Below are 19,725 nucleotides of genomic sequence, written 5' to 3'. Positions count from 1 at the left end.
TACAACCTTTGACACTCGGAATCCATTAAACATCTTCTTAAAACATGCTTATCTCTGATAAGAGGAATGGATGTAGCATACATGTTACGTGAGCTTCTGCCCCAGTAACAGCCATCGGCTGAAGTACTTTTGATTTATTGGTATTACAAGTCTGACAGCCTTTCAAAAAATTCCTTACCAAACTCGTGCTTGCTCTCGTAAAAAACATAAAGCTTCCTAAACGGATTGCCATGCTAATTCACTTACTATTCAGCCTGTGCATTTCATTTCTAATTGAAAACAATTTAAGAGTGCTTGTGGAATTTCCTAATGACCATCCTGGGAGGCATGTCTGAGATACCCAGATTCTATCACAGATGCTGAGCTTGGAAAGACTGAGCAGTTTACACAATTTCATTCAAGGGGCCAGGTATGCCTGGAATGCGTGACATATTCTTTCTCTGGATTTTTCTATTTTCTAGTAACTTACTACCTCTCTGATTTTAAATGCATGGTAAACAAGGCATGCTCCATAAATAGAAATAGTTTTATTTTATTACGAGGATAAAAGAGATTGACTTTAATCCAGACTAAAGAATTTACAGAAGAAGAAAAAGAATCCTTTGCACAGTAGGATTTAAACGTAACTGTAAGAATGGTGAGGTTAATGTGGTTAAACAATCATAGAAAGGGGATATCAGATTCTAATATAGATCGTTATCCTACCACTCACTCACTGGCTCAGACAGAACTTTCCTAACTCAACAAGACCTGCTGGAATCAAAAGCATTAGCCAGTCCTAAAGGGGAGCAGAATAGATGAATTAAATCCTAAAATGAGGAAACTCCTGCCTTATTTCTCACAAAGCAATAGACTCAGGAAGTATGTGAGGGCAAAGAAATGTAATCTACAAACACAATCTGAATGATGAATGACACAGAAGAAAAAACGCAGCATAAAGAAAGAACGCTGAACAGAAGAAGATACGAAAGAGAACCAAATAGAACTAGATACAAAAAACATACTCACATTGCTCAATAGGTATGTAAAACAGATTAGATTCAGCTGAAAATAGACTTGCTGAACTGAAAGATAAAGCTGAAAAAGTAACTCAGATTCTAACCCAAAGACAACAAACATAAAAACAAGAGACATTAACAGCAAAATGAGTCAGTCCAACACATGACCAATTGGAACAGTTGAAGACAAGATCAGAGGGAGTCTCAGGCGCAGTGGCTCAGGCCCGCGATCCCAGCACTCGGGAGGCCGAGGCGGGCGGATCACCTGAGCTCACAGGTTCAACACCAGCCTGAGCCAGAGCGAGACCCCGTCTCTAAAAATTGCTGGGCATTATGGCGAGTGCCTGTAGTCCCAGCTACTTGGGAGGCTGAGCCCTTGAGTTTGAGGTTGCTGTGATCTATGACACCATGGTACTCTATCAAGGGCGGCAAAGTGAGACTCTGTCTCAAAATAAAATATCAGAGAAAGTTGCAAGCAGGCAGAGCTGAAGAGTCAGCAACTATAATTTTCTCAGAATTAGAAAAAAATAAATAAATGCTCACATCCTAAAAAGAAACCAAGTCTCAAGCAGAATTAATAATTTCATACCCAGGCAGGTAAAAATCAATAATCAATAAATAAAACCTAAAGATAACCAGAAAGAAAATATCTGCTATTTGAACAGATGACCTGGTAGCAGAATTTAAATCGGCACAAAAATGTCTGGAAATAAACAGAATAATTCTGTCAAAATGCTTACAGAACAACAAACCTAGAAACCCAGACTCACCTGAATTCAAGGTGAAGGGTTAAATAAAGACTTGTCTGTACTAACAAAACTTGGCTTTCCCACTCACAGATCCCTGCTGCAAACCCCACTGTAGGTCGTAGACTGAAGGGGGGTATCAGACACAGGAAGCAAAGCAAAGGTTGCTGGTGAACAGCTATGTATCTATAAATAAGTTTGGTTATTAAAAATGGTTAATTTTAGGATTTTTTAATACAAAACTAAAATACTAAATATTTAAATATTTAGTGTTTTTTTTTTAAATATTAAGTATCTCAGTGTTAGCACTGAGGGCAGAGATTGAATTCTGTGTAGATTTAGAAATAGGGAAAGATATTAAAAATGCCTAAAGGTAATAACAGCTTAAAAAAAAAACACCAAAACCCAGAAATCAGATAAATAATTTCAAAAACAATGGAGGCGGAGGAGTAGGGTGGGCTGAAGGAAATAAAACTCAAACAGCCCCATGGAAAAGAAAAAAAGAAGAGTAAGGAAAAGTGCAGCAGAAAGTCTACTTCTGTGCTGATGCCAACGGGAGGTCAGCTAGCTTTGACCTGCTGCGTCTGGCATTGAGCACAGCTGAATTTAGTAGGTCAGAGAATGAAGTGTCGTGCCCCACATCGTAATGAGCTCATACCCAACCTCTAACTATTTTAAGATGACAGAGAAAGGGAATGATCCTTAAGAGGTCTGGGAGAACAGACCTGCAGCTGAGCCACAAGTTTTGCCCCCAGAAGAAAAACCAGAGATAAAACCTAGTTGAAGACAAGCCCAAACAGGAATAAAATTATCAGTTCATTATGGAAGACCAGTTCATGCTGCTCAAACGGAAGTTTAACTAACGCAGTTGTGACAACAAGATGTTCCATCACATTGCAGGTTATAAACTGAAATGCCAAGTGCAACCCTTCTAATTCATTAACTAATTATCCAATGCCTCCAAGCCTGAAGCTTCCAGACACCATTCATGTGTTTCCCAGAATCACAAAGGCTCTCTGAGCATGGACGGTGCTGTGTACTGGGCACTGCAGAGGACACCAAGGTGTGAAAGACAAGGTCATCCCTGTCCTTTGGACACCGAGTCTAAGCCAGCCTGTAATGCACAGTAATTTACTTTTAAGGTTGGGGTCTAACAGAGCTACCTTCCTAGCATTTTCTTTTACACATTAGTAGGCATGCTTCCAGACACCAGGTGCTGGGCCGTGTGGGTGGTGCTGGGGCACACTGGAGACAAAGGTTAAGATGTGGGATTTATTATACGTCACTCCAATAATTCACAAAATTAATGACTGACCCCAGATGATTGAGAAGCTGACTGACTTACTGGTGAATTGCAAACTGAAGCCTGAATCATGAGGGTATAAAAGTAAATGTGTCCTGATCATACAATGGTTTAAATGAAACATCTCCTCTGCCCAAATTAACTAGAGGGGTTTAAGGGAAAATTGAGTAACAACTTCTAGAGGAGGTTGTGGAGGAAATTTATTCATCAGGTAACAAAATCTAGGGAGTTTCCCCTTAATTTTTATTTTTTCATCAAATTATAATATCATATAGATATGATTATTACATATGAGAATAACAAGGTGATGGCTATTAAATGGAATTTGCTTTCATTCCCCCACAACTTTCTCAACGCCTTGTGCCTCCCACTGCCCTCCCCAACCAGAACATACACGGCCACCACTCATTCATTCATTCCTAAAAATAATGTAACAAAAACATGAGTGAACCCCACAAAGAATTAGAACAGTACCCCTACCTTACACCACCTAGTACTCCCATCCCATTCGTGCTGTTTCCAACTTTATTTTTAATGAACTCCTACCCAAAACAGGCATAAGCACAGTTTATATTTTCATTGTTTGGGGAACCCCTGGATACTTCATTTGAAAAACATGACCTAGTTCAATGCTAGTCAACATGTGGCCCTTGGGCAGAGGCCGGTCTGTGAACTACTCACGACTGGTCCTGAAGAAGGAAGAATCTTGAGCTAGCAGCTCCATCACTAAGAACACTGTTCTGCCAGTTGACAGTTTTTCATAGACCTTCTCAATGAAGGGAGCAGACTGCCTGCTAGTGCCTCTGAACAGACCGGCTTGTTCAGAAGCACTAAACAAGTTGGTGTTTTAAGGTCCAGGCCAATTCTCAGAGCCTAGATTTTCAGATCACGGAGGGCCATGATGCAACAGCCCCCGGGGGCACTGACCTGTGCAGTTGGCTTCGTCAGACCAGTCCCTGCAGTCGTTGTCCCCGTCACACACCCAGGAGGCGCGGACACACACGCCAGAGCTGCAGTTATACTCATCCCTCCGGCACTGGTGCATTTCTGCAGGAGACCCACAGACAGACGCGGGACGTGAGCTCGCCCGCAATTCCACCCTGACGCAGAGCTCAGGAGGGTTACAGATGAGTCTACTGTCCCTGAGGATCAGTACAAAGCGGGGACACAGTGACAGTTAACCATGAGTGTGAGGCCATCTAAGTAGTTTCCAATTGAGTATGGGCTGTTTGTGTGACATACTCACACCTTCAGACTCTCACAGCTGGTGGCCGTGGAAATACTGTCATTTTCTCTACTCGCTATGATGGGAAGATGGTTGGGGAACTAATTGAGGAGGCCAAGGGAGAACTTTCAAGAAACAGAAGATTCCTAGAGACACAGCCTGGAATCTAAGAAAAGAAGTGTTGAGAGGTCCTTGTGAGCTGATCAGTGTGGGATGCCCAGCTCAGGGAAAGTGCTGAGCTTCTAAAATGAAGGAAACAAACATAGCTCTGGTCTTGCTGTGGGAAGAGCTCCAAGGATGGAAGCAGATGTACTATAGGGTGGGGACCTGGCACAAACAAACCAGTAGGGCTTGACCAACCCATGAAAGGTGGCTGCCCTGGCAACATCTTTCAAAGCTCCTGGGGAGACCATTAAAACAAAATGCTGTGGTCTGAATTTACTATGTGCAGTAGAAATGCATTTATTTCTCATAGTTCTAGAGGCTACAAAAATTCAAATGTTTAAACTTCACATGTTGGAACTTAATCACCAATGTGATAGCACCGAGAGGTGGGGCATTACAAGATAATTATTAAGTCATGAGGGCAGAGCTGTCATCAGCAGGATTGGTGACCTTATTCAAGAGGGTCACTGCTGTCCACCCCTCCCGCCAGCCAAGGACACAGACAAGGCCTCGGAAATAAGGCACAGCCATCATCAGATTCTGAAACAGCTGGTATCTTGATCAAGACTTCCCACCCTCCAGAACTGGGAGAGACAAATGTCTAGAGTTTATAAATTACCCAGTCTAAGGTGCCATGTTATAGAAGCCTGGATGGGCTGAAGCATCGAATTTATAGAAACTCGGAAAATAGGAGTGGCCAACCACAGGGTCCAGGACAGCTCCTGGTCACTCTTGTCCAGAGACAGGCTGATGGTAAGTCAAGTCAAATAATTATAAGGGAAGTGTGTGAAGACTTAGAAAGAGGTCCTGCCGCATAGGAAGGGACTAACTGGGGCCTTGAGAAGCATTCAGGACAAACTAGCAAGAACAGGCCACCAAGGGAGGGGGAATGAAGCCCTGTGGGAGAATGAGATGACCCCAGAAACATGGAAGCCACTAGATTTCCCTGCTACAGAGCAAACAAGCGGTACACCGCAGCCTTCTAAGAGCTGGGGAGATACGGTAGGAATGAAAACATGTCCTTGTGAGTCCCAATGACATGTTTTCTGGCACTTGATGAAGAAAACCATGGAATTTTAAAAAAAAAACTTCCTCCAAGTGCCAGGCTGGGGGCATCTTCTATGTGAAAGTGGCCTGCTGGTGCTGGGTTGGTTAACATGTGTCAGGACGATTTACCAGGCTGGGGGCATCTTCTATGTGAAGGTGGCCTGCTGGTGCTGTGTTGGTTAACATGTGTCAGGACGATTTACCAGGCTGGGGGCATCTTCTACGTGAAGGTGGCCTGCTGGTGCTGGGTTGGTTAACATGTGTCAGGACAATTTACCAGGCTGGGTGCATCTTCTATGTGAAGGTGGCCTGCTGGTGCTGGGTTGGTTAACATGTGTCAGGACGATTTACCAGGCTGGGGGCATCTTCTACATGAAGGTGGCCTGCTGGTGCTGGGTTGGTTAACATGTGTCAGGACAATTTACCAGGCTGGGGGCATCTTCTACATGAAGGTGGCCTGCTGGTGCTGGGTTGGTTAACATGTGTCAGCTCGATTCACCAGCAGCCTCTCTTTTCCTTACATCAGTCCCTGTGAGGCAAACCACCTACTCATAAGAAAGCAAGGCCCTGTCCATGCACACACACACAGTGTGGCTGGACCTGCCCCCATGGACAGGGAGACATGGGGCCAGGCAGGACCAGGGCCTGCCCTCCACTCTCACTTTCCTCCCCTGCCTCCAATCCCACACGCCCTGGGTGCCATGATGACTCCTGCTACATCCGGCAACTACGAGCCTGGGACCAGCCCTAACTGAGTTAGGTCTCGTGAAAATGGCAGGGCAGCAAAGTCTAACAGGAAGGGCACGGAATTAAAAAGAGGCGGCAAGGATTTCAGTTCCCCATTTGGACACAAACTAATTGTGTCGCTCTGAAGAAGCCTCCTGCCATCTACAGGCCCCTGTCACTTAGTGTAGGAATTTGAAGGACTGGACTAGAGAATCCCTTTCATTCCTTACCATTATACCCCACTGTTTCTCTAAATATAAAAATTTCCATTCAGTAAACAGATGCTCAGTCAATGCTGATATCATCTGCTGACTTCTAACAGTTTATTTAATTAAATGGGTTAAAAAAAAAAAAAAAAACGTTCATCAAGGTGCAGATCTGAGTCTTTAGAAGGCTAAGCTCACTCCCGTTTGGAGATGTGGCCCACACCTGTGCAGCTGTCAGTAACCCTCTGAGCTCATTCAGAAATCTCACGTCCTTAGCTGGGCATTGTGGCGGGTGCCTGTAGTCCCAACTACTCGGGAGGCTGAGGCAAGGTAATCGCTTAAGCCCAAGAGTTGGAGGTTGCTGTGAGCTGTGATGCCACAGCACTCTACCAAGCACAACATAAGGAGACAGGAGAGGAGAGGAGAGAAGGAGAGAGAGGGAAAGGAAAAGAAAAGGAAAGGAAAAAGGAAAAGGGAAGGGAAGGGAAATCTCAATTCCTTACTATCACCTTTCATTCTTACACCTCTCCGAGGCACAGCAGCATCACTCCCCCATCTTTCAGATTAAAAAATAAAGGCTAATCTAGGAATAAACAAGTGACAGGAGCTAAGTCTAGACTCAGGAATCCAGGGTCCATTAACTCTGGATCGAGTTTTTGCAATGGAATTAAATCCTCATGAAAAGCAACCAACAAGCCTTTTAAGAAAGAAAAGAAATGACTCAATGCTACCACGAGACAGCGGTGGTCACCCAGCTGGGATATCAGAAATCTTCCAACACACCCCGCCCATTAGTACAGCCCAATGAGCAAGCCTGGGGGTGACCCTGTCTTCAATCGGGATTTCTGGACAGCATGTCCCTTACCACAGTGACTCTCATCACTATTGTCCCCACAGTCGTCCTCAAGGTCGCATTTGTAGGACAATGGGATACAAGTCCCGGACTCCTGGCAACGAAACTGGGTGTCCAGATCACAGATGGTGGTAGCTAAAATGAGAGAGAAAGATACATTCCATGAGGCACGATAAATTCCCCCAGACACAAATATCCTACTGCAAAACCAATTTAAAAAACAGAAGAAAACAGATTTTAAATTCCAGCAACAGAAATTAAACCTATACTGATGGGAAAAAATGAACCGTACAGGAACCTGAACTTCACAATGGAGGGAAGGAAGGGCACATCTTTGTATGAGCGGCTTCCAGATCAGAATGGGGCTGACAGACGCGAGGAACTGTCGTCTGGCTGGGAGAGTGAGTGGTGAGCTGGATTACCTCCTTGGATCCCTCAGACATGAAGGTGTCTTCCCAAATAAGTGGCAGAAAGGCCTTTATTTACAAAGCTACCATTCAGGGAAGCTCAATTTCACTGCAGAAGCCGGTGCCCGGTCTGGGTGGAGAAGACAGCCCCGAGGTAGAATTCTGTAGTCAGTCAAGTCTAGGCTGCAAATCCTGGCTCTGCCTCTTCCCTTGGCCAATTCATTTTAACCTCCATAAGGCTCAGAATCCTCCACAGTAAAATAAAGATTAGGTTATGCGGCCAAGCACGTGTGATCATAGTGAGAAAGACGAGATCTGATCTTAACTCTACTGCTACAACTTGCATACGTGGACCCTTCTGTGCCTACATTCCCTCCACCCTGAAGCGGAGATAACGGCTACTTGGGAGGACTATTATGAAGAGAGAACAAAGTTTGGGACTGGAGCCTCTTAAATAGGATGTGGTGACTATAATGGGCTCTAAACAAATGTCCCTTCTCTTCCTCGGCATTCCTCACGCCTTTCTGGCATCAGAATGAGCACAGGTTTTCCCCCGCCCCCATACAGAACTCTCCTGTGCTGAAACACAGGCCTTAGAAGCCAGAGAAAGATGCTCCAGGAAAGGCAAGAGGAAGGCAGGCTGCTCTTGGGAGCAGTGAAGGCTGATGCGGACGGTGAGAGGTGGCAGCACAGAATCCCGCTGTTAGACATCGCGGCAGCTTTTATTTGAGGCTCCATTTCCTCTCTGTAATTGAACTTGTGGTGGGAGGCAGGGGATGAACGCGACATGACAAGACTGCAGGGGATTCGCGTCAAATCCGAGTGTCTGACAACCACCCAGCTGGAGGAGTCTGTTTAAGTGACAACATCCCTCCCGTGTCCCTTCATCCCAGTCCTGCTCCCTGGCAGCCGACGGGGATCCTCACTGAACTCCCCACCCAGCAAGACCCAGCCACAGCCCGTCCCTCTCCTGCAGCCCGCTAGGGCACCTCTCGCCATCTGCAAGCACCTCTCTCCTCCACGCACAGCTTCCCTGATTAGGGAGACGCAGGCAATGGCACCGATAAGCCACCCTGTCCTGAGTCCCCAGCTCTGTTTTACGCCCCTCCATCCGTCATCTCCAAGCCCCGTCCCAATCTGACATGTGAGGGCCTGAGCCGAGCGGAACTGGGAGACGGCAGAGAAGAAAGGAAGTGTTAAAGACTCCAGAAGGTTCATCCAGCCAACACTCACACCACGTGAGGAGGAGGGCAGTGCCAGCACCTTACCCTCTGCCTGGAGAACTGACCGGACCTTACCCTCTGCGTGGAGAACTGAAACACAGGATGTTTCAGGGACTGGGTAGGAGGAACTACTGAGGGCAAGCGGCTTCTCCCAAAAGCTGGGGGGTCTTCACTTCTCTCAAATCTTGGAGGTAATACAAGAGCTAGCTTGTCCCTTTAGTAGACAGCAAGCCCAAGGGCATGAGGAGGAATGACGTGACATCTATGCCCCTTGCTATGGCCTACGAGGTCACCCTTGTACTTCCACCATGCCTAATTATGACTGGACAATGTCCTTGCAATCTCTTAGTAAGAAGCATCTCTTCCCCGACCTCAGTGTATAATAAACTCCTTTCCACCATTGCTTCAATGCTGCTAATAAGCATTAATGTCTACAAAGAGCTTTGACTCTTGCCCTGTGAATACACCTTCCTGCCATCCTGGTAGGTAGACAAGGCTTTATGGGCCCTTTCAGCAGAAAAGAGACACAGAGAGGCTTTCCCAAACCTGCCATTCAAGCAGCTCTTCTCCCTCAGTGTGAAAGGGCCACGGGCCACTGATGCCACGGGAAAATGATTGTGGCTGCGCCGACAACATGCTACCCACCAACAGAGGCGTCCAGAGGACTGCAGGGCCCAGACGGGTTTGCTGAGCTGAATGCTTCTCTAATTGCTTTCTGGATGAAGTAGCTTGGGAGCCTGGCACAGGCCCCTCGGACAACTGGCTAACGTATCTGCCGGGGCCAGATGAGCATCCAGAGCTGCCCATTTATCTGCTCCTACAGGACCAGTTGGAACGAGCCTCTGGGTTGCTGAAGGTAAATATGTGAAAGAGGAGTCCTCTGACTTGGTGTCTGGCTCCTCTGCCTCTGGTTTTTCTCTCACCCAAAGCATTCTGCCCACTGCTTGTCTTTCCCAAGGTGAAATCTTACATCACATCATGGCTTCCCAACTGCTCCTTGAATAACGTCTACAAGGCCCTTTCTTTTTTTTTTTTTTTTGCAGTTTTTGGCCAAGGCTTTGTTTGAACCCACCATCTCCAGCATATGGGGCCAGCGTCCTACTCCTTGAGCCACAGGTGCCATCTGGCCCTTTCTGACCTGGACCCTGACCACCCATGCATCCTCGCCTCACCTCCTTGGGCACCCCCTCACATTCTCCAATGTTGTCCAGAACCCACACCAGTTTCCCAGACGTCCCGTCCTCCCACGTGCTGGTCCCCTACCTATGACATCCTTCCCCACACCTGTGCTTGGTCGGGGCCCTTCCATAGTGCCTACCCTAGTTTGATTGGTGTGCCCGTCCTCCAGCACACAGCACTTCCCCACAGCAGCGCTCATGGCTCTACTGAAACTGCCTGCCTACCTTCCTGACTCCCTCCTCAGACTGGAAGCCCCATCTCCCTCTTGATCACAAGCACAGACCCAAGCCCAGCATGGAGCCTGGAACAGAGGGCATGCACTACACACTTACAGAGTGAGTGTGTGAGTGATAAGAGAACGGACCTTCTCAGTATAATGTCACGGCTATTAAAAATTAAGTGAAGAAAAGAGGAAATTTGTGTGTTAACAAGCTATCCATTGTAAGAAGTTGTTTTTCTTTAAATCGTGCCAAACAGGGTCATTTACTTTAGTAGTTAGAATGTTAAAAATTAGACCATCCAAAGACTGACATGGCAGGCATACCTATATTCCCACGATCTAGGCCAAATTACACACTACTGAACAATTAAAACAATCTCTCTTGAGCCTGGTAAGTAGCCAACATCAACCAATTGGAGTACCATACTGGGTAATATCTGTTTCCGATCCCTGAAAAGGCTGAACATTGAATTTACAAATCAAAGAATGTCAACCTGGTCACCTGCCCTAAGCCACCAGCTTTATTACAGTGCCAGAGCCAAGGATTGCCAAATCAGCTCAGTTTCAACCATGAGATGTTTATTTATAAATCTCTTGTAATGAGTAGTCAACCAACTTATCTGAGTCATTTTAAAAATATGTACCTAAAAAACATTTGTACTCCCTAAATTATTTGAAATAAAAATAAATCAATAAAATAATATGTACCTAATATTCATGCTATATATCGAATATATGGCTAGAGATGGAACTGTTTGCTTTGTCATCCAAACTTCATCAACTTAGCTGTGCATCACCAGTCATGGGCTCCTCACCCAACCTTTTGGTTTCTCTGTGCCAAAGAAGAATTATCTTGGGCCACATGTTAAATGCCTGTCTACCTTCTCGACTCCCTCCTCAGACTATGAACCCTGTCTGCACCTTGATCACCTCTAGCCTGCCTCCTCTCCTTTACTCTTAATTAAGAGAGAAAAGCAGCTTCCATGCTGCTAATAAGCATTAATGTTTATAAAGAGCTATATTTTAATAGTTATATATACCCTAATCTATTCAATTATCAGCCAAATGAGTTACAAAGATTTTCTCTAGGTATCGAGAATTTTTTTCTGTCCCTATGCCTTCTTTAGAGCAAGCACTTGTAATTCTTTACAGAAAAAAAATGCATCCTTGGGCAAACCGGGTCAAGGACATGTGATCACTTGCTGCTCATCTGGATAATCAAAAGCATCTGGATAACCAAACACTAAGAAAAACTGATGAGCTACATAAAAGGTCCATGCATCATTTTGGGACTATCCACCACCACAGATAAGCCAAAAAGTCCTCAAATAGTCTGTAAGTGGCCCACGGGCTGTGAGTTGGACACCCCTGAGACACCTTAGGCTCCCTCCCAGGAAGAGCTGACCACCCTTCCAAATGGTAAATGCTGCACATCTTGATAACCAGGTGAAGCCAGGAGACTCACGGCAGTTCCTCTCATCACTCATGTCCCCACAGTCATTGTCGAAGTCACACCACCAGATGCTGTTGATACAATTCCCGTTGCTGCAGCGATACTGGTTACGGAGACAGGTGTTCTCTGAGCATCAGTGGGGAGCAGAGGGGAGGAAACAAACTAGTATTATTCTTAGTGCTAGACCACAGGACTTTCTCTTTGGAGTTTCCATTGCCTCTTCTCTAACAACATTATGCCTTAGAGGCGTGGTGCCCTAGCTCAGTGTTAGGGCACCATCCACATACACGGGACTGGCTGGTTTGAACCCAGCCCAGCCTGCTAAACAGCAATGACAACTACAACCAAAAAATAGCCGGGCGTTGTGGTAGGCACCTGTAGTCCCAGCTACTTGGGAGGCTGAGGGAAGAGAATCGCTTAAGCCCAAAAGTTTGAGGTTGCTGTGAGCTGTGACGCCACAGCACTCTACCCAAGGCGACATAGTGAGACTCTGTGTCCAAAAACAAAAAAAACACCATTATGCCTTAGATAATAACGGGAAAGGAAGAATGCCAGGTGCGCACACACGGGGAAGGAAGCATTCCAGGGTAGCCTACATCTTTTCTCTCTTAATTAAGAGTGAAGGAGAGGAGGCAGGTTAGAAGGACTATTTAGAGGTGGTTATGATGATGAAAAGGGATAATGATGATACCACTTGGTCCACTGAGCAGTGAAAACACCACATCAACATAATAAAATCCGAATTACACACCAGCTCCTTCGTGGACTATATCTACACAGTATTACAACATACATATTCAATACGTCTATAGCTGTATTTTAATAGTTATGTATCACTTCATCTGGGCAATTATCAGCCAAATGCATTACAAAGATTTTCTCTAGGGATTGAGAATTTTTTTTCTGTCCCTATGTCTTCTTTAAAGCAAGCACTTATAATACTTTACAGAAAATAATGCACCCCTGGGCAAACTGGGTCAAGGACACATGATCACTTGCCTCTCATCCAGATAATCAAAAGCATTCTGACGGGGAATATGGAGCCATCTCCCCCTCCTCTTGGAACTTAGTGTTGACTCTCCTTCTTTCTAAATAGCTTTAAGATGACATGGAGGGGCTAAATGAAAGCCTCTGGCTCCTAAAAAAGTCTCATCTTTCCTCCAATTATATTTTTTAAGGAAGACAGATTCTATGGCTTCTAAACATATTGTGTATTTCACCGCCTTGAACTCAGGGGCTGCTGTGAGAAGCGAGGTCAGGATTACAAAGCAAATATAATCTGGGGAATAAAGAAAATCAATCTGGGCACTACCTGGAAAAGGTACCCTTCCGGGGATTCACCTCACTGGCAGACACATAGCCTGAGACCAGGGATGTGGTGGTGGGAATATTAGACAACAAAGAAAAATGATGTAGGTTTTCAGAGGAAAAAAACTTTAAACCAATAGATTCAAATTCAAAGGAGACGCAGCCATGAAGATGCTACAGCCAGCTGATCACAGCCTGGAAGTCAGAACTGAATCCCTCTGCAGACACTCCAGGCTGGGTTGGGGTGAAAGGGTGGGGAACTGGCAAGTGTAAGGAAGTCAGCTCTGAAGGAGTCACACTAGTCATTGCTCCCAGTCAGGCTGGTACACAAAGCAGGAGAAAGAGTGGAGAACCTCAGAGCTGAGGGATGAGTAAGTAGCAGCAGCCAAAGAAAAGAGAAGGGAGCCCTGAAGAAAGCCCAGGTCATCTGGACGAAACCAGAAAGCACAGCTATTAGTTTTAAATGAACAACTGAGGCCTGGCTAAGGACTGAAGTACCACAGGCCTCAGAACCCAAACCAGGATTGTTGTAAGTGTCTAGTGGATTTGATTATCACCTTGGTCTTTTTCCAATAGTCCCCAAAAGGCAAGGACACAGAGGGCTCTGGGAGGCAGGAGGGATGGGGGGAAGAGGAGGATGACGGGCAAAAAAGAGAGAAAGGAACGCACCTTCCTTGACACAAGTGTTGTTCTTCAGCTGATAGCCCCGAGGGCAGTCACACACGAGGTCCCCAGAAGGCAGCACGCTGCTGGACACACCCTCTGGACACCGGCAGCTTCTACTGTTGTTGGCTTTGGGCAGGCACAGCAGGCTGCAGGGCCTGGGCACACAGGCATTGCTTCCTGGAGAGAGGACGAACAGCCCCAGGTTAGGTCAACGTACATCACCAGGAAGGCACCGAATAGAACAAGGAGACCAACTGCAACCTGCTTGTCCTGTGGACATGACAATGGGAAGCTCAGAAAGGTCAGGTGCAAGCTTTGGGTACCTGCTGTGCTGGCAACCTCTGCTCAGAGACCTGAGGACAGGCCTGACCCCCACGCCCACCCCTGGTTTAACAAATCACTTGCCTCCCAGCCTCAGCTGTCTCAGACCCAGAGGTGAGCCATGCCCCAGATGTCCCTGCTGAGAATTTAGAATTGGGTTACTCAAAGAAAAGACAGTAACCAAGGAGGTGGAGCTGTGAAAAGGTCACAGAGGGTGGGTGTCAAAGGTGGCACACGGCAGGTGGAAACCTGGTGTAAGTTAAGGCGGTGGAGAACCGAGCTCTGGGGATGCAGTCAAGGTCAGCCTGCAGAGAGTCAGGAGACCAAAGGAGACTGATGGAGGGAAGAGAGGACAGCACCAGGGCCCCAGGGCAGAGAAAGGATGGCCTCGCCATTCCTAGTCCAGGCCACATATGGTTACCTAGACCCTTCCTTACTATCTCCCTTTAACGTTCAGTGACTCTTTTCACTTGAGTGCATATCTGTTCCTTAAGACCCAAAAGCCCTTAATTAGAATACCCGGATAATATGGAGCCAGGACAAAATTCTGAGCTCCCTTTCTCAACTCCTTTGTGCCAGGACACAGCCAAGGCACTAAATGAGGAATTCATTCACCCTGATCATTGTGGTATTCATCAGCCACCGTCACGGTGAGGACTAGTTAATGTTGCTCTAGCCTACTACAGCCAGTCTCTGCCCTGGCTCAGCACACCAAAGAAAGTGCCAGATACAGTCCATAAACTCCAACCTGGCACTCTTGACAGACAGTCTTTGTGAATGAACAAAGATGGCACAGGGGTTTTCCTATCCCCTCATCCTTCCAGGGATGGGGAGTAAGAGATATATGAATCATTCTGTAACAACCAGAAATGTGACACAATTACGCAGCCACAGAAAAGTGACAAAATTATGAGATGTCTGTGTTTTCGTTTGTTTGCAACTACTAATCACAAAAAATGGGAAAAATAAACATAAAAGCTTTCACAGGTCACAACCGCTAATTCTTCAGTTGTGCTACCTCATGGACAGAGGCACCCTCCCCCCATCAGAACTATATGTAAAAAGTATTTCCATCCAGCCGACCTGTCTGCTAAGTGACACCTGTCCTGGCATGCCGGCCAGAAAACAGAATTCACTGAGGACAGTCACCACTGATATGGGTGATGTGGCTTTGGGGTGTGGGTACCTCATCAGTTACCAACTGGAATTACAAATAACAATGAAAATCTCGATTCTACCTCAACAGTGTAATTGTGATGCCAAGGAAAAAAAAGTAAGAGGTATTATCACACAGATAAAATATACACTTCCTTAGGAAGAAAAGGCCATAGGATGAAACAGTCAAAAAGGTTCAGCAAATAACTCCATCAGACTATAACAGTTTAATTACCATAGCAGATTATTAACTTGTTGACCAGAGTCCCAGACATCAGGTCAGCCTGATCAGCCTGTGGACACAGACCACTCCTTTAGCTCCGATGGACAAGCCATTGGCTACGAGAGGGAACTCAGAATCGACACAGAGCCACCACTAATGAAAAACAATTCAAGGACGTGGAACATGTACTTTGTATTCAAAGGACAACACATCACTAGATGGTCCAAGATATTGAACAATAACAGAATATGATGTTAGTTAAAAGTACTCAATTACAGATGGGCAAAAGGAAAACGGCGGCCGAGTAACAGCTTCCTTGCATCTGGGCACCGTGAGTCTGGGGAGATAGGACTCCAGGCATCTCTGGCTGGTGGGATCTGCCTATCATCACCCCTGTGAGGATACAGGGAGTCAGCGAGAGACTTCTTGACCCCAAGAGGAGGACTAAAACAGTGGAAAAACGGCAAGTGGTCGCGTGTGTTCAATCCGTCTAAACCCGCTCACAACTGTAAGTTCAGTAGCAGCGAGACTGCAAACCAGAAAGGCCTTACCCGTGAACTGTTTTGGTGTCTTTGGACTTGGCACTCAGTTGAACTGCCTTGGGGAGAGCCTGAGCGGGAGTGTGGAGAACTTTAGCCGTTGTCTAGGGCCCCAGTCTGAGCCGCTGAGCCAGACGGAGCTAATAGTGTTTGGCTGTGGGTCACAGGGGGCCATTGTGAGCAATCTGCCCTGCCAAGCTCCGCCCTCAGGGTCGCAGAGCTAGAATCGGGTGGGAGCTGGTAACCCAGCGACCAAGTAGCCTAAGGGTGTGGTCTGAGCCGCTTTGCAGCCTAAACCTCAGGGGCAGAGTGAGACCGCTTTTGGCACACTGGGTAAGTGGATAACCAATTCAGCAGTGATTCCAGTGACAAGCACCTTCCTGGGAAAGCTTCTGCTCAGCAAGTTTACAAGTTCAAACTGCCTTTTAAGTCGGCTGAAGAGAGATTTAGGGTATCTACCTGCTGGGGTTTGAGAAATCAGCAGCCTCCAGTCGTATCAGAACTGTGATTAACATCTCATACCCCAGAAGACCACGTGTTGCCCAGACAATATTCAATAACATATACATACTGCTTTGTTTTGGGTTGTGTTTTGTTTTTTTTTGGTTTGGTTGGTTTTTTCATTTATTTTGATGTTGTTGATGTTGTTTTGTTTTTTAATTTCAACCTTTTCCATACAGATCCTTTTTCTTTCTCAATTTTTCTACTTTAATTATAATTTCCCATTGCTGCCTTTTTTAATAACTAGAACTCCATTTTTGCTAGTGTTTCTACCGCTATTATTTGGTTTTTCACCCAATTTTATCCCATAAAGTTTTCTGTTTGCTTGTTTTGGTTTGATTTATAGCATTTTTGTCTTTCCTCTCTACTTGGTGGAGGTGGGGTACTGTGTCTGATCAGGTTAGCAAAGAGCTACTGACCTCAAGGGAACCACCCAACTGGGCACCCCCAGAAGGTGGGGTTTTTTTAAGGTTGTGTCAAAGTACCCTACTGTACACCTATATTGCTCTGTCTCCCTCTTTCTGTGCCTCTCTTCTTTTTGTCAATATTCCTTTTACCCACCCCCTCTCCTTTCTCTATTTTTTTTTCTTTTTTTCTTTCTTATCACTTGGTCCTCCTTTCTTTCATCCCTTTTTTGCTCTTCAACCTTCTCACCCTTCTGTTCCTGTAACCTTTAGTCCACAAGCACGAGAACTTAAAGAGCAAGAGGAAGTGACAGGAAAATTAGGGCAAGGAAACAGATAAAAGAAATCACTCATGAGGAAGAATCAGCAGAAAACTCCAGGCAACATGAAGAACCAGTCCAGAACAACCCTGCCAAGGGACCATGAGGTAGCTACTGCAGAGGATTCCACCTATAAAGAAATGTTAGGAATGACAGAAAGGGAATTTAGAATACACATGTTGAAAACAATGAAAGAAATGATAGAAACAATGAAGGAAACTAGTAATAAAGTGGAAAATAACCAAAAGGAAATCCAAAAACAGAATCAAATAAGAGATGAACGATATGAAGAATATAAAAAGGATATAGCAGAGCTGAAGGAAATGAAACAGTCAATTAGGGAACTTAAAGATGCAATGGAAAGTATCAGCAACAGGTTAGACCATGCAGAAGAAAGAATTTCAGAGGTAGAAGACAAAGTTCTTGAGATAACTCAGATAGTAAAAGAGGCAGAAAAGAAGAGAGAGAAAGCAGAACGTTCACTGTCAGAATTATGGGACTTTATGAAGCGTTCCAACATACGAGTTACAGGAATCCTAGAAGGGGAAGAAGAATGCCCCAGAGGAATGGAAGCCATACTAGAGAATATTATAAAAGAAAATTTCCCAAATATCACCGAAGATTCTGACACACTCCTTTCAGAGGGATATTGGACCCCAGGTCACCTCAACTCTAACCGAGCTTCTCCAAGACACATTGTGATGAACCTATCCAAAGTTAAGACAAAAGAAAAGATTCTGCAAGCTGCCAGGAGTAAGCACCAGTTGACCTACAGGGGCAAATCCATCAGAGTGACCACAGACTTCTCTAATGAAACTTTCCAAGCAAGAAGACAATGGTCATCCACCTTTAATCTACTTAAACAGAACAATTTCCAGCCCAGAATTCTGTACCCTGCTAAGCTAAGCTTAAAAATTGACGGAGAAATCTAATCATTTACGGATATACAAACATTGAGGAAATTCACCACAACAAGACCAGCTCTACAGGAAATACTTCAACCTGTTCTGCACACTGACCACCACAATGGATCAGCAGCAAAGTAAGAACTCAGAAATTAAAGGACAGAACCTAACCTCCACACTGATGCCCAAAAGATAAAACTAAGCAATGGACTCTCACAAAATAAGACAAATAGAATACGACCACACTTATCAATTATCTCCATAAATGTTAATGGCTTGAATTCCCCACTGAAGAGACATAGATTGGCCGACTGGATTAAAAAACACAAGCCATCCATTTGCTGTCTGCAAGAAACACACCTGGCTTCAAAAGACAAATTAAAGCTCCGAGTCAAGGGTTGGAAGACAATTTTTCAGGCAAATGGAATTCAGAAGAAAAGAGGAGTTGCAATCTTATTTTCAGATACATGTGGATTTAAAGCAACTAAAGTCAAAAAAGACAAAGATGGTCACTTTATATTGGTCAAGGGAAAAATACAACAAGAAGACGTTTCAATTCTAAATATTTATGCACCCAATTTAAATGCTCCCAGATTCTTGAAACAGACCTTACTCAGTCTGAGCAATATGATACCTGATAATACCATCATAACAGGGGACTTTAACACTCCTCTTACAGAGCTGGACAGATCCTCTAAGCAGAAATTAAAAAAAGATATAAGAGATTTAAATGAGACCCTAGAACAACTGTGCTTGATAGAAGCATATAGAACACTCCACCCCAAAGATAAAGAATATACATTCTTCTCATCACCCCATGGAACATTCTCCAAAATTGATCATATCCTGGGACACAAAACAAATATCAGCAGAATCAAAAGAATTGAAATGTTATCTTGTATCTTCTCAGACCATAAGGCACTAAAGGTGGAACTCAACTCTAACAAAAACGTTCGACCCCACCCAAAGGCATGGAAATTAAACAATCTTCTGTTGAATAACAGATGGGTGCAGGAAGAAATAAAACAGGAAATCATTAACTTCCTTGAGCAGAACAATAATGAAGACACAAGCTACCAAAACCTGTGGGATACTGCAAAAGCAGTTTTGAGAGGAAAATTCATCGCTTTAGATGCCTACATTCGAAAAACAGAAAGAGAGGGCATCAACAATCTCACAAGAGATCTTATGGAATTGGAAAAAGAAGAACAATCTAAGCCTAAACTCAGTAGAAGAAAAGAAATCTCCAAAATCAAATCAGAGATCAATGAAATTGAAAACAAAAGAATCATTCAGAAAATTAATGAACAAGGAGTCGGTTTTTTGAAAAAATAAATAAAATAGATAAACCATTGGCCAGACTAACAAGAAATAGAAAAGTAAAATCTCTAGTAACCTCAATCAGAAATGATAAAGGGGAAATAACAACTGATCCCACAGAGATACAAGAGATCATCTCTGAATACTACCAGAAACTCTATGCCCAGAAATTTGACAATGTGAAGGAAATGGATCAGTATTTGGAATCACACCCTCTCCCTAGACTCAGCCAGGAAGAAATAGAGCTCCTGAACAGACCAATTTCAAGCACTGAGATCAAAGAAACAATAAAAAATCTTCCAACCAAAAAAT

The 19,725-nt window shown here is 44.8% G+C and overlaps 1 protein-coding gene across 2 annotated transcripts in view; it reads right to left on the bottom strand.

Annotated features, from left to right (window-relative positions):
* The window catches only part of SORL1 (sortilin related receptor 1), a 178,335-nt gene that overhangs the window by 51,328 nt on the left and 107,282 nt on the right, over positions 1 to 19,725 (bottom strand). For both annotated transcript variants that reach the window (XM_053593547.1, XM_053593548.1), the window contains exons 22-25: positions 13,729 to 13,902; positions 11,764 to 11,877; positions 7,282 to 7,404; positions 3,975 to 4,094 (exon numbers count right to left, since the gene is read on the bottom strand). In XM_053593547.1, the coding sequence (XP_053449522.1) occupies positions 3,975 to 4,094; positions 7,282 to 7,404; positions 11,764 to 11,877; positions 13,729 to 13,902 (531 nt within the window). The remainder of the gene's footprint in view (positions 1 to 3,974; positions 4,095 to 7,281; positions 7,405 to 11,763; positions 11,878 to 13,728; positions 13,903 to 19,725) is intronic.

Source organism: Nycticebus coucang, chromosome 6 (assembly GCF_027406575.1).
Source record: "Nycticebus coucang isolate mNycCou1 chromosome 6, mNycCou1.pri, whole genome shotgun sequence".
NCBI classification, from domain to species: Eukaryota; Metazoa; Chordata; class Mammalia; order Primates; family Lorisidae; genus Nycticebus; species Nycticebus coucang.
The sequence above is the reverse complement of the archived record's forward strand: the minus strand, read 5'-3'. Positions and strand labels throughout refer to the sequence as shown.